The sequence below is a fragment of the Calonectris borealis genome, chromosome 3, assembly GCF_964195595.1.
Source record: "Calonectris borealis chromosome 3, bCalBor7.hap1.2, whole genome shotgun sequence".
In the NCBI taxonomy this organism is placed as follows: Eukaryota; Metazoa; Chordata; class Aves; order Procellariiformes; family Procellariidae; genus Calonectris; species Calonectris borealis.
Genome location: NC_134314.1, coordinates 43,815,303 through 43,830,510, shown reverse-complemented (window position 1 = coordinate 43,830,510; position 15,208 = coordinate 43,815,303). Strand labels below are relative to the sequence as shown.

Sequence of the window (15,208 nt, the reverse complement as noted above, 5' to 3'; positions counted from 1 at the left end):
CTTTAGGAAGCAGAATGTGATCCCCAAAATCTTGTATTTATACATAACTTTGTCCTGAAAGCCACCCGAAGTATTTTACAGGAGAAGTGTCTCTTTCTTTGGGTGTCCTTAAAAGCCACAATAAAAGATTATCGTAGTGCAAAACATACTGGCCTCATTCTCAGATGTGGAGACACATGCAGTGTAATTACATGACACTTGCCATGTAATTGCACTCGTCGCTGAGAAGTTGAACAGCTCCTATATGAACTTCACAGTACTGAGCTGAGGTTCCAGTGTAGCTTCAATGTTAGAAACCTGCAGCCCAGGCCACTAGCTTTGACTCACAGTTGAATACCATAAAATAGCAGTCTAAGTTGAAAAATTAACAATGTACGCATTTATCTTCCCCAGGGATGTGATGAGTTTAGGGATCACGTTGGTTGGTCATCAAAAGAAAATCATGAGCAGCATTCAGACTATGAGAGCACAAATGCTACATTTACACGGCACTGGCATCCAAGTGTGATAGACATTTCTCCCTTATGAGGGAGGTGACAGACTGAGAGAACAGCACTGGCCTTCAGTATATATGAAGTGCTGCTAGAAGACACTTGATTTCCTGGGTCCTTCCTGCAGTGAATAGAAGAGCTACAAGAAGCACCTACAGACTTGAACTCCTAAGTGCCACCAGAATTTATGAAAAGGGAATTAGGATCCACCAGTGGTGGCAAGGAAAACAGCAGTGACAATAAACAAAGTACTACCTGAATAAACATACAAACACCTTGAGCTCTCTAACCTCCTTTTTATCTAATAGACTTTTTAAATGTACATAAAAATTTAAAAAAGAATATATTTGTCAGATAAAATCATGATATTATTGTTGAATTCAACAAAATATTTTCCTTAAATCTGTGATTTCTGAATCTTTTTTTTAATAATTTGTGTTTATTCTTCATAAAGACTTTCTTTTAGTATGATGTTTATATCTTTGGACATTTTTAGTGCTAATTCTATGACACATTACTACACTGGGTACCTCTGAAGGATTATTTGAGTTCCTAGAGATTTAAGAAGCATGACCAAGCAATGTATATCTGTCCAAACTTTGGTATCCTTTTGTGCCATTTACTTTTGTTAAATCAGCACCGTATTGACATGGCTAGCTAATTGGCAGGGAGTCAGGAAAATGCAAGTTGCCAAGAGCTCTGATATTTTTTAAAGAATTTTTTAAGGTTACACATATACTATCTTTTAAAAGAAAATAAAAGAGAAAAAAAAAAAAAAAGAAAAGAAAAAAGAAAAGCAATAATGACCCCTAAGTAGTTCTAGGCACTTTTAGCAAATTGTTTGCAAGATGATTTTAATGGACTAGAGTGAAAGTGAGATATATTCTAAGATGTAGATCTACAACTGTAAACCTGCTGAGACACTGCATTGAATGGACAAGTGATTGTAGGCATGTCTCAGAACACGGGTGCAGTTCTCCAGTGTTACCTAAACCATTTAATCTGAGCACATCACATTTTTTTTCAATACTCTGCTTTTAGCAAATCTGAAAGAAATAGCTGGCATATATTTTATATGAGTTTAAGTCGAATACAGTCCAGCTGTCAGAATAAGGACATAGATTTTATATGAGAACTGTAGAGCATGAGGCAAGGGGCAGTTCAAAATTTTCAAGTTTTTACAAGCTTTTGCTACTCTGAACAAATATGCGTGTGTGTGCTCACACAGACACAACAGTCATTCATCAGGAACACAGATGCAAGAGTAGTTGCTCAATGGAATATCTTTTTACACCATTTACTTATATATGAATTTTGTTTGATTAAAATATTTAACTACCATAAGCAATAATGAACAGTGTCTTTACAGATATTGCAGGAATGTATATGAACCAGAGAGAAATGCTCTAAAAAAAATCTGAAAATTGTGAACTACCCCAGCAATGAAATGCTGTACTTCCAAAGAGAATTGGGCTGCTTCTATTGATTTTGGTAGAGAAAGATCCCGGGGATCAGTCATAAATTGGTCTTGTTTGATAACGTGGGCATCCACACAAAAAAAATAAAAACAAAAGAAAAACCCTGTAAATGTTCCTTTGTAAAACTTGTAAATTTTATTTATACTGTCTTGTTTTGTACACACATTTATGTGTAGTGAGCTCTGAATACATTGAAAATGCACTATATTTTTCTATTTTACTTGCAGAGCATCACAAACAAACATGTATACTCAGTGCTACATAATATGTTCTCCCACATTTAGGACCAAAGATAGTTATCAAAAACTTAAATGCATCATTTTCCCCCTCCTTTTTTCTCCCCCTTTTTAGATCACTGTACAGTGTTATATTTGTCATTTTATTTATTTGTTTCATTAGAAAAATCAGTTTGGTTATACTAATTTTTGTCCCCCCGCCTTTGTTGAAGAAAATCTGTAAAAAGCTTTTAACTAGCATAATCCCGTTACATAGACACTTCCATTTGTAATCTTTGTAATAGACTGTAAATATATTTTTGGAACTATAATGCAATGTGCATAAGGTTTATTTTTCAGTGTCCATATATGATTGTTTATACAATTCACAGCACTTTACAGTCATGCTGAGGAGCCTAATTTATTGCCTGGATTTGGGCAGAGTAAGAAAAAAAGGTGAATATTCTTATTTCGTATTAGATTGTCATTCAGTAGAAATGGAGTTATTTTCATGTATCCGGCTCAAGATGGTTTTTTAACTATTAAAATTAATTTTCTAGAAATGCTGTAGAAGTAAGACGCAGAGTAGACGGCATGCCCGATGTTGAAATTAGTGCACGCAAGCACTCAGCCAAGGCGCTTCGTGTAGCCATTGGAACACTCTTAATTAATAAACATCCATTTTGTGTTATGACAAATGCTAAGTGCCTCACTAGTGGGGTGAGCATCTGTGGGCAACTGCACAGGGTGCTTGTCAGTTTTGCTGCTGCTTTAGGCACGCAGCTATGAATTTAGGAGTCTAAGTTCAGACACCTGCTTCCTTACAAATCTTGGCTATTGTTTCTAAGGGCTTGGTGATTAAAGGTGCGATGCAGCAATGCTGGTATTGCTGAGAACCCACAAACCCTAAATGCAAAAGAGTTGAGGCCAGGCTTCGCCTTTAGGACTTGTTCAATATTCTGAAGCACAGAGGCCTCGAAGCATGTGTGGTGACCTGGGCTCACACATGTAAAAGTGAGGGCCCTAATGGTATTTCTTCCGTATTTTTCCTTGTTTAATTTAAGCCATCTTCTTTGAATAGTAAATATATTTTAGCATTCATCTATATACCTTGACTGCCTTAATGTTGCCACAGATTTTTACACATTTGAAAGTGGTAGAGTAGACCCAGAAAGCACAATCGCTATCAATACTCCTATCGTATCTATCTGTTCCGAGCATTACTGCAATTTAGAGCACATGCATGTAAATGGATTTGTAACTGGTAGAGCAGCAACATATTGACGTTGGTTGCAGGAAAAAATAGTCCAGTGTAAGAAAAATAAAGTGCCAGAGAAAGTTGATGTTCATGGGAGAAACTGAAGAAAATGTTGGGTCAGAGCGAGAATTAAAGCCTAAATGATGAAACAAAGAAATTATCTCAGTTCTGGCTTAACTTCATTGAATTTGGAAATTGTGCATCGCTAAAGACAGATTATCAGGCTGTCAGTGAGGCTGATCTTTCTTGACTTTATCCATCTACAAGCATCTAAAAGAGAGATGCCTAAGACAAGCAGGATGAATCTCCCTCTGGGAATGCTTATCTCCATTACCTGTAGAGGGAACCCAGATGATTAGCTTAAATTAGGCATCTAATGTCTAGATAGTTAAAGTTAGGTGAGGTGATTCCTACCCTATATGTCCTTGGCTGCTACAGTTTCCCCCGCAAGCTGAGTGTTGTAGAAAGGCAGCTCCTCCACTACTAGTATGTCCTGGAATGTATTTAAACTGGGCTTTATTACAGAGAGAGGTGATTTTTTTTTTATTATTCAAAGATTTGTAACAGATCATCGAAATGCTTTTTGTATATGGGTATTAATTCTTGAAAAAATTTGTGATTGTTCTGAGGAAGACCTGCCTAGTAAATTACAGTTATTTAATATTTTAAATAATCAGAAATATTTGCTGACATACTGCTTCAGTCCAGAGGTTATGTGATCAGATATGATAGTTGCTGTTTGCAAAACCATGTTTATCTAAAGCCTTGTCATGTAAAAATCTCCAGGAGGCAAAGATGCTTAAATGTATCTCAAATTGAATGTTGCCCTTAATATCTCAATAATTGAGCTCTGTCTGTATTATTCTCCATTTAAAATGAGTTTTTCATATTTGTTTAAGCTGGAGGTATCTGGCATCCACTGAGGGAGTTTGAAAAAACGATTTTAAATTAAATTTGCTTTTCTTCACTAATAGTAATATACGGTAAATAGTTTCCACTGTTTTGAATGTTGCAAAAATTATTGCTTTAATGTGGGGGATGAAGGGGTTTATTTTTGTTTTGTGGTTGGTATTTTTTTACATTTATTGGTTAGTAGTTGAAATAAAAAAATAATAATTTGTCCTTAACTTTCTAAATAATTAATATATAGCAATTTTGAGAATGTTTTACATTCCGCGACTTTCGGGTTACTACTGAGATGGTGATAATGTCACTACAGCCATAATATCAAGCCATGCCTAGACACCCTGCCGCAGGGACGGGTTCAGCCGGCATTCTGTTGCCCGGTAATGGCATGAAGCAGTCCACTGGCTGTGTGCAAGGAGTGAAGGCCAACTCAGCCAAAAAAGGGTCATTTCACCTTTTAAAAATATACATGTGCCATGTTAGATCTAACACATCCTTAATGCATTACTTCCCTGCATACAGTTAGAAACTGATATGTTCATCATATGCATTTGGTTTTTTGGTGGGTTTTGTTGGTTGGTTTGTTTGTTTGTTTTATTTTAAACAAGTGACATTTGGGGTGCTTGTGGAAGAGAACAGTTCCCAGAAAGGATGAAAAGCCCAGTTTAAGAAAAGTACGATACAAATTCTTGCCTAGCAGTAATTCTGGCAGCAGGTGCTGCAGGGTTATTCAGGCAGTTGGTGCTATGATTTGCTGAGCAACTAGCACAGCAGGGTTTCTGCATGTTCAGGACCTGTTAAGATTGTTGTTCTGATGAATTAACTGATATGTAGAAACAGGCGAATTTTTTCCCCCACTAAGTTGGAATGGACTTGCAGATGGTAGATTTGGGATTCGCAAGACTACTCAAAAGTCTTAGCCTCAAACTAATTTCTAGTAAAACAAGAAATTCTGGGCAGCAGCGTATATTTTCTCTCCTATTCCCTTAAGGGTTGTCAAACCTAGCCAACAATTACTTTTAAACAGAGATCTTTATTGTTTGCATAGTGCAGCCTTCTATTTACTTGGGAATAGGCAGTTTTGTAACTACATTTCCTGCAAAAAGGATTGGGGAGGGATGGGGGAGGGAACACAAAAGTTTGGGAAAAAAAACATGAAAACAAAGAAAGAAAAACACAATCCAACAAATGAACTGTGAAACCCAAAGTATGACTGGGCTCACCATTTTGTAACACATTCCATATAGGAATTTGAAAAATATAAGAGATTAAACCATAGGCATAAAATCTGCAATATCCTGACAGAAGAGTAGTGGCAAAATGCAAGCTACATTTGTGGGAGTTTTTTCCTCTCTGGATTTGGGTTTGCGAGATTTTTAAGTTAGGATAATTAACACACGCATTTAGAGTAAAGTCTGTTGGAACAGACTAAGGGACAAAATTAGTGTGTCTATAATACCCATGAAATTCTCAGTGCATTTTCAGGGTGGGTAAGGGTCAGGCAGCTTGAAAGTGAAAGGAATCATGTGGAGTTTATATGCTGTACAGACCGTGTAGGTTGTGTCCAGTGAGATTATGAAAGGTTAAGGGTTAAAGAGGAAAACCCTCACTTTTGTACCTGGTGAAAAGTCAGAAGATGGGAGTGAATGGAAAGAGAGGGGTGTGAAGCCATTCAGAATGTGTGAGTCTAAGTCACAGGGCTCTGCAAGACATTGCTGGCAGGGGAATTAAGGAGTGTTGAGATTTTTTGTTTAAGTAAAGAGGCACTGTTAATAAAATATACCTAATAATCTAGCGTGGAGTGGTTTCAGTACTCTGATTTTTCCTCAGGCCAGATTGGAATTTGTCAAAAAGAGTAAATTGAGACAGATGGGAAAGCAACTGGTAATACACAGCTCATTCAAGCGACTTGAAAGAGACATGAAAGGAGAATTTTACACTAAAAACCTGAAAATAAAACATGAACTCTGATGATATTTACTCTCAGAAGGTTTTAGAGTAGTTTTCTTTAAGTCTAGGGTAATGATAGCAGATTTTAGCACTGATACTATACAAATTGGGTGAAATTAATGTCTAATTAGAGTGACCAAAAAAGAACCACAAGTCAAAAAATAGTTGATGTCTTGATAGACTTCAAAAAAGATGCGATACAGCCATGCGAAACTTCTGTAGCCAGCCAAATGAATCTTGGACAAAACAAGACATAATGCTTAGTGCCAGAAGAGCTAAATCAGGAACAGAAAATCTATTCATCCATGGACCAAGGCTTCTGTATTTAAGTGAACCAAATAACCAATTGTAGAGCTGTGCTGCTAATAATAATTGATACTAATAATGAAAAACTACAACTTAGAGGTCATCTGATGAATCATAATATGGCTAACACTGAAAAACATACTCAGTGCTTAAGCCACAGCTATGCCCAAAGACTTATGTGTGCTACTGGTATTAGAGTTCCATGACTCTGAGTATTTCAAGTAATTTATAAACTGGAGACATTACAGCCCCAAGTCCATAACTAAAGCCTTCCTCTTTTGTGCCAAAGAAAAAAAAAAAGGAAGGAATGCTAAGGGGTCTGTAAGGTCTATCAAGTGCAGTAGAAATTATCTTCTGATTATTTCCTTAGATTTACCAAGAAAACCATGAGTTTATCTTTTACATTAAGAAACAAACTTCCTGCTCCAAAGATGCCATCTTACTGAGAAAAAAAAACATCTGTTAGTTTTACTAGGACACCCAAATCTGGCTTGAAAGAGGCTAGACTGAAGAATGATAGATAGAATGTATCCACGTTGATCCCTCGCTTTTCATGACTGTAGGAAAATTACTCAGGCAATTTCTTGACTATCATTCAACCTGTCTTACTATGCCAGCTTCCACTGGCTTCCTGAAGGGCTGCATGTCCATTTTTAAGATGTCTGCTGGAAAACAGGTTTCAATTTCTTTTCCTCAGGGACCAACCAGCCTATGCCAAGAATGCACATGTAGCTTAAGAGTAAGAAGGTGCAGGAATCTCAGATTGGTTCTCTCCAGGGTGTTCTTTTCAGTCATAGTCGTAAATTAAATGTGTTTTCCCACTGAGGTTGCACATAGCAAACTACATGAGAAATCTGATTTGCCTGGAATAAACTTAGTAAAATCATTCAGATACCTCCTGAAGGCCACTCAGAAATGGCAGTTTTTAAGTGGTGGTTAGGATTTTGTTCAGAAAGTGAAAGAGGTGGGTCTATGGGAAGTCTGTGTGTGCAGCTTTCACACCCTGTAAAACACTCTAATTAGCAAAGTACAGAGCTTTCTGGGTAGCAGATATCCTCTGTCACTCTCACTGAAACTAGACCACAAATGCAAAATCTGTGAGTCCATAAGAATAAACAAATAAGATACTGATTCTGTAACAGAATTAGACCAAGACTTCACCATTTATTCAGTCTGGTCTTGGCAGCACTGGTGCTTCCATGTGGGGTCAGTGGAACAGTAAGATGGATCCAGACAACAGAAGAGGAGAATGGGATTGGGTGGAGTGAGGGGACTCTCTGGATGGGAAAGGAGAGGCTGAGAGGAGGTGGTGGACCTGTGGGTGGCTTTGGGCAATCTTTGTGATTCTCCTTCAGGATCTTTGCGGTGCAGAGCCCTTGCCCTCAGCCCATTTCATCCCAGGTCTCTCTCCTGGCTCTTTTACTGAAGTAGACCCTTAAGTCCTCCCTTACATTACTCTATACAAAATAGCAGTGTCTTCTTCCCCAGTAGTCAGTGTTTGTACCCTCATGGGCTGCTGGAGAAGAAGACAGGGTTAGATTCAAATCCAGGCCAATATGCCTACAGGAAGAAATTGGGCCAGCAAGGTACTGAGAGTGATTCCTAATAAGGATTTTCCTTTAATATTACTGGACCTCAGTACTACCAACAAGTGATTGATTGCTATTGTGGAGAGAAAGGCTGCACCTTACTACATAAATTCCCTACACACTCCAGTTTATCCACTGCCAAAAGCAGGAAGGAAGGCAGGGAAGAGGGGAAAAAAAAAAAAGCTTTCAGGCATTTCTTTGTAGTGCTCTTTTCAAGAGAAATAATTGTCTCAATGCCTACATTACCTAAACTTGTGCAAGAGACAAATCCTCTCTGATGCTTCCTACTTGCTGCCAAAAGCATCCCAGATAGACTGTGTGCTGTCTGCTGCAAATCTCAGTCATAAGCTGCCTCATCTGTCATGAAACTGCTTGCCTAACGTGGAGGTGTACATTCCAGTCCCCCAGACAGTATCTTTCCTGTGGTAGTTACTTGAGTATCACAACACCCAAGTCCCTCTGCAGGTGTCCGTGTTGTTTCCTTGTGCAGAGGTGCCTCTGGCTTTTGAGGCTTTTTTGCGCTATGCTCTACTTCCATTTCTCCCCAGCTGCCATTAGTCATTAATACTTACCTAGCAGCATCCATGCTTCACTGGGAGGTAAGTAGAAGATGACAGTGAAGAAGGAACATTTAGACCCCAGCAACAACAAATGCAATGTCTATCTACAATCAACAAACAGGGAGATCACTCCAAGTGATCTGCACTTGAAGTGCAGAAGTCATTAGTGTTGGTAAAAACAAAACAAAACAAAGCAAAGTGTGTGTATGGGGGGGTGGGGTGGGGTGTGAATACAGAAGAGCTGAATCAGCCAGGCTTACATGTGAACTGCCCAGTAACACCAATGATACAAGCTAATGGAGTATGTTTAAAATAATATCCAAATCTTTCTATTGGCAATATAATCTAAGAGGGAGCTGCACGGCAGAAATCAAAACACCTGGTGAGGGGACTATTTCAGGGCAGTGGGAGGAAAGAGTTACCTTCTGTGATTTTATACTCCCTGTAATGAATGGGAGAAAAGTCTCTTCTCAGTCTTTTATACTATTATAAACCTATTTCTTATGGATTTTATGAAATAAATATAGCTGGATTAATGAAAATCATATGGAAACTAATGTTTTACCTGTGTTATCTGCTTCTGAATTATTTGCTGAAAAAGAATGAAGATATTCCCTAGAAATATTATCTTTCAGTATAGCAAAGTATCTTAATAATTGTGGAAAAGGAAAAAAAAAATCCTTATAAAGTAAGCCTTCAAAGCAACTAATACCATTTTTACACTTGTGTTTTGAAATAGGATTGTGTAAAGCAGAATTTATCTTTTTTTTTAACATTAGATACTATCAAGTTATTTAGATTTAAAATCCTAGAGGAATGGATATTATATATTTCATAATGCTTTTACAAGTGGTTGCATGATATTTAAGGTTGAATTTTCAGTTCTAAATTAACAGTGCTTCGTTTTAGATACCAAAGAAACAGAAATCACGTATTTTAGCAAGCAGTTATGCATCTGCACGTCTGTCATTGAGCCATCGCAGCATACTTTTGCAAAACAGAATATTATATTTGGTAGTGCTTAAACCATAAGTTCTATTGTGTTGTTGCTATTGTTTTTGTATTTAAGGCCTTTTGGTGATGTAAGTCCTTGTTAGCTAAGGTCAGTGAGCACTATTAAGCAGATGAATATGATGTAAATTGGTAGAAGCCATTTGCTGAAAATGTGGACATATCTCACAGAGGTGACATCCAGCTGTTACTGAACTCACTCTCTCTCTCTGTTTAGCATAAATGCCAGAGCAATCCAACAGACTGACTCCCCTCATGCTTATTGACAGTTGAATCATCGCTACCCATAGTTCAGGATACATAGTTGATGGAAATGTATCTGGCATCTTTTTACCTCTGTTTCCAGGAAAGCTCACCTTATTTTTTTGTGATTTGATGAATGGCCTACTTCTTTTCTGAGAACACATGGAAATTTTACACATCACTTGGGTGAGAAAGGCATAGAAAGAGTAAGACTGACTACAGATTTGGGCTGTGGGAAGGTGGTACAAGAAGGCCAACATGATACTTTCAACCTCTGTGTGTGGGAAGGCAGAATTGGCAAACACTTTGAGCTGCAGCTGCTTGACTGGGAAAAGGTTGGCTAGGCTAAGCCTAATCCAAAATTACCTCTGAAATTCCTTCCTGCACTGTACAATTTCTTCCCTTCCTGAAGCACCTTTCCCTTCCAGAAATCCTCTCCCTCTTACTGTGAAATTAGTGTTTAGAACACTTCTCTGGGAATGAGGAGACTGTTGTTCTGACTACAACGGAGTTTTTTCATGGAGGAGGTTGAGTGGCCTGTCATGTCCCAGAAGAGCTAATATCTTGGTGTGCAGGCACCGCACTTTCCCATATCATTCTGCCATTGCTCAACTCTTAGATAAAATGCATATGATCTCTTTGATCCTTCTTTTACATGTGTTTCCTGTTGAAAGGATGAATTTAGGCATCTACTTTCAGAGAAGGTTTGGGATGTGAATTCCTGAAAACAGTTTCCTCAGGACGCATCCAGATTTACTGCTGGATACATGATGGCATATCCAGGACCCTCTGAGAATAGTTCTCATTGTGTTTCCTTTCTGTGGAAGTTACGGTGTGGGTGGTAACTTGTGCATGTGCTTGTTTTGTCCCATTATTGACTACAGGTATGGCCTCGGCATGCATCAGAGATTGGGTAAATGAGTACTAAATCTGACCATATAGATATCCCAACCAAGAACTGAAGCCCTATCCTCACCTCAGCAGGGCTTGTCAGCTGGTTTATCCACTGTCTTTGACTGGCCTTCAGTTTCTCCAAACTGTTTTAGGTTTCCATCTCTTCCCAGGGAGATAGAGTAGCTAATTCAGGCCTGGAATTACATTGGACAGCAGGGCAGCTGGAAATGAAGCATTATGATAATGAATAGCTAGGTTATACAGATGCAAGGAAATTATCAAATCGATTTGCCATGTGTCACACAGGGATCCTCATCTCCCATTTGTTGATGTTTCGTACTTGTTAGCTTGCACCTGGTCTCTGCTCTGGTGAAACCAGTACTTGGCAGTGAGAACCAGGTGCGGCCCAGAGTAAAGCCATGCCACAGTCCCAGGTATACGTACACTGTCTCATGAATCTCTTGATCCAGAGACCTTCGTCCTGGTGCTGACCAAAAAATGTCAGTGGAGACAGAGCCAATATAAATGTAACCTGAGGTTTTAAATACCTATGCATGTAAGTGCTATTTGTGACTACCATTTGCCTTTAGCTTTGAATAAATTCACATGTCAATCATTTTTACCAATTCAAAGACTGACTTGCCTTCAAAATCGTAAAAAGAAACTATCAGAGTCAGAAAAGTCTTCCTTTTGGAAAGGATTTCTCCTCGGAGTTCCTTTTTGCTGCATTCTTTTCTCATGCATTCCTTGCATTACTAGGGTTCCAAAGGGCAGGTGCAAAAAAACCTAATAGAAGCAAGATTTAGCTTAGTTAATACCTTCCCTTCATGTAAAATTAGTCCCTGGGACACTACACTAGAGACAGAAAAAAACATTCTGTCCCTCCATCAGATCGCTTCCTCTAGCTTTTCTTTTTTTTTTTTAACTAAGCCTCAGACTTTATGGCTATTAATATTGTCAGATCCTCTTCTCAGCTTATCATAAAACATCTGCTCCCATTTTGTCCAGTTTGGTGACAGAGATGTATGGCATGCTACAATGTATTAATAATGCTCTTCTCTTGAATGAGTATCTTCCCTTTGATTCACACTGTTAAATAATCTAAGCCATGTGCTGGAATGACAGATACTACTTTGGAATCAGCTATAAGAATATTGGTTGGTATGGCAGGGGGACATTCCTCTGTTGGTTTATTTTTCTTTAGTATTAGTGTTACATTGGCTTGTCTCAATGTCTATAATAAATTGCTTTTCTCTCAAGAATTTTCAAATAATTTAGTTAAGAGATTGCTAACCATATATAAAATAATTTCTACTCAGTCCTGGCCTATATCCATTAGTCCTAAAGCTATATTGTTTTAGAGATTTCATATGGCTAGCCTGTCACTAAATGTACAGTAAAATCCACATCTTTTTCTTTCCTTTTCTTTTTTAAGCTCTCGGGTTTTTTTTGGCAACACAAGTAACATAAACATTGTCCTGGGATGCCTAACATCATGTAATGACTGAGACAAGTCAGTTAAAATGTTTTATAAGATTCTTCAGCAATACTGAGAACTTTTGATAATATCAGTTAGGCTAAAGGAGAGCCTACTTTATTAGTTTACATGCTAGAATCTACCTACCATGTGTATTCTTTTTTAATTAAGCAGAGTTTAAATTGAACACACCCATTCCACCTTTTTCCTGCTTCTCTGTTTTAAAGAGTTATCTACATCTTCTCCCTTAATTTTATACCCAAAAACCCATCTGAAAAACTGCACCTCATTCATTTATTTCCTTTATTTCCAATACTGAAATTGTCAAGTATAACACTATGGCTCATTGAGATCCAGCGTGAAACACAACTACATTTCCTTCGTGTTAGAGGTGTTTGCTTGGGAATCTTTGAGTTTATTGATGTTTACCTAGCTAGTCGATGAGAATTTTTGTCAAGTAGTGGTGTATACATGGCAATGACAATGATAGTGTAATTTGCCTCTATTACTTCCTGATATCAGGATTCTGCTGCACTGCCATTTTCATATCTGTTGTTATTATTTGTTTGACAGAATCAAAAACATGCCAGGTGCTTTGCAAAACAGAGAACAAGAAAAATCCCTTTCCAGAAGAGATGACAGCCTGAATAGAAATGACATAATGGCAGGAGACAAAGGAAGCAGAAAGGGGAAGCAAAACAAGAGTTATAACCATAAGATCATGAGATTGGTTTGGAGGCACAGTGAACGCTATGAGGCATTTTTTTAAAGCGCATAAGGACTGTAGTTGGGATTAGAGAATGGAAATGTAGAAAAGAAGCATGGAAAGGAATGGAGAAGAAGGGAGGAACAGACTGGCAACAGGAGGAAGAGTAAACAGAGGTGTATGGGAAAGGCCAGAACACACACCTGACAAACTGAGGATTATGTCTAATACCAAGAATGAAAGACCGCATCTGAAGAGCATGATGATTTCAGGAGGATGGCGAAGCAGGACATGGCGATGCTGCTAGGGAGAGAAGAGCCAGCAAAACTGCCCTGGAAGCCTGCCCTGGAAGCTCCTCACACTAATATAACCCTGCTTCCCCATCTTCTTTCTAGCTCCCCTCTTATATACAAAATATGTATATAGAAGAGCAAAGGAGAAGGAGAAGCAGCTAAATCAAACATTTCCAAAGACCCTGCTGGGGAAGAAGTTTAAGCTGGGATGATACAGATTTACTCCTACTGATGCTGCTGCTGGTAGCAAGAGGCAGAGAACATCCTGTTAGTCTTTCTCATACAGAGAAATCAATGGGAGCCTTTGCCACTGCTTACAAATAGGCCTTGCTGAGAAATACTCAGCAGAGTTATAACACTCCAGCCAATCCAGGACATTTTAAAATGTCCTTTCATTGTAGATCAGAAAGAAGCAGAAATGATAACATTCACAGTGAAATGGAAACAGGGAAGGAAAATATTTGAGCAGTTTCTTTTAAAGCCGAAAATAATCATGTCAGTATTACAGAAAAACATAAGGGAGATTTTGCTCGTTGAAAAAAATACATTTTATAACTTTTCATGCAAATTTCTGATAAAATTGGGAATTATTTTAATTATATTGGATTGGGTTTTTCTTTTTTTTTCTTCTAGAAAATTGGTGTTGTTTTTAGAAGGAAACTGGAAAATTTTCAGTCTGTCAGACATTTTAAACCACCCTGATTTCCAAGGTAAGAATTCTTCAGGAGTAAGAAAGCTGCAAAGTGGCCAGTCTAATCTCTTCCTCACTTCCTTCTCCTCTGCTTCGGTGATCAGACATGTCTAATGATTAGGCTGCAAAGAGCAAAACCAGTTTCTATGTCTCCCTGAGAAAAGGCATTTTGCCAACTTCTTTAAGAATTATTAACTAGATCTGCTTACAAAAAGTCACTTTTTTGCAGACTATGTCTCCATTTAATTCCTCCTCACAGCTCTTCCATTTTGCCTGGGAAAGTTTATCAGAAAGCACACTGGAAAGGCTCAGATCTTTCTGTCTCCAGTGAAATTGTTTTTAGACATAGTTATGGCTTGGCAGATGTACTGGTATGACAGTTGAGAGACTGCTGCTGGTAATGGAATATTCTATTACTTTGGCATATATAGACCTTTTTTGCTTGGTACTTCTGACCGCAAAGTATTGATGTTTAGGGTACTATAGGTACTTACACATTGTCTTTTTTCTTACAAGTTTTAGAGGACAGCACTGGATAAATTTTTCTTCTCCTTCAGGATAACACAGCTTTGCATGAGTCATTCATCTTGAATGTACACCAGAGTGATATCAAGTTGGTTGTTGTGACACCTTATCAATATGATGCCCATTTTTAGTCTCTTCTAGCAGTGGAATGATCTAAGTATTGTCTAGTGGAGACAATGGCCTCATTTAAGAATATCTTGGTGACTCTGGATAGGATTCAAATAGTTCATCTAGGTGAGGAGGAGACAATTGAAAGTCATAGCTGAAATATTACCAAAAATCCTTAACTGGTTGGGTTTGTCCATCATTTGCTTGAAGATTTTGGTAAATGGTGGGTTACTGGATTCTCAAATGACAGCAGTGGCCAAGCACATTTTTTTTTAATTGTCTTCAATTTGAACTTTGCTTAAGTTAATTAAACTCTTGTCACCTCAGAGTACCATTTTACCAATGAGGTTTACAGGACCTACTCTGTCAATGTAGAAACTTCAGCTACTAAAGAACATACCAGATATAGAGAGTTAACACAATGCTCAGCAGTGCTTGAAGAATCAGGCCCACCTCAGTAATTTCTTTCCACCGTTATTGAAATAATACTGGATTCAAATTATATAG

The 15,208-nt window shown here is 38.1% G+C and overlaps 1 protein-coding gene across 4 annotated transcripts in view; it reads left to right on the top strand.

Annotated features, from left to right (window-relative positions):
* Positions 1-13,190, top strand: part of EPHA7 (EPH receptor A7) — a 161,549-nt gene extending 148,359 nt beyond the window's left edge. For 2 of the 4 annotated variants that reach the window (XM_075145507.1, XM_075145506.1), the window contains exon 17: positions 394-1,238. In XM_075145507.1, coding sequence (XP_075001608.1) covers positions 394-508 — 115 coding nt within the window. In that variant the 3' untranslated portion in view covers positions 509-1,238. Of the gene's footprint in view, positions 1-393; positions 1,239-12,951 lie in introns of those variants that run through there. The other 2 variants (XM_075145508.1, XM_075145509.1) reach the window with 2 other exon arrangements.
* The last annotated feature ends 2,018 nt before the right edge of the window (positions 13,191-15,208 follow it).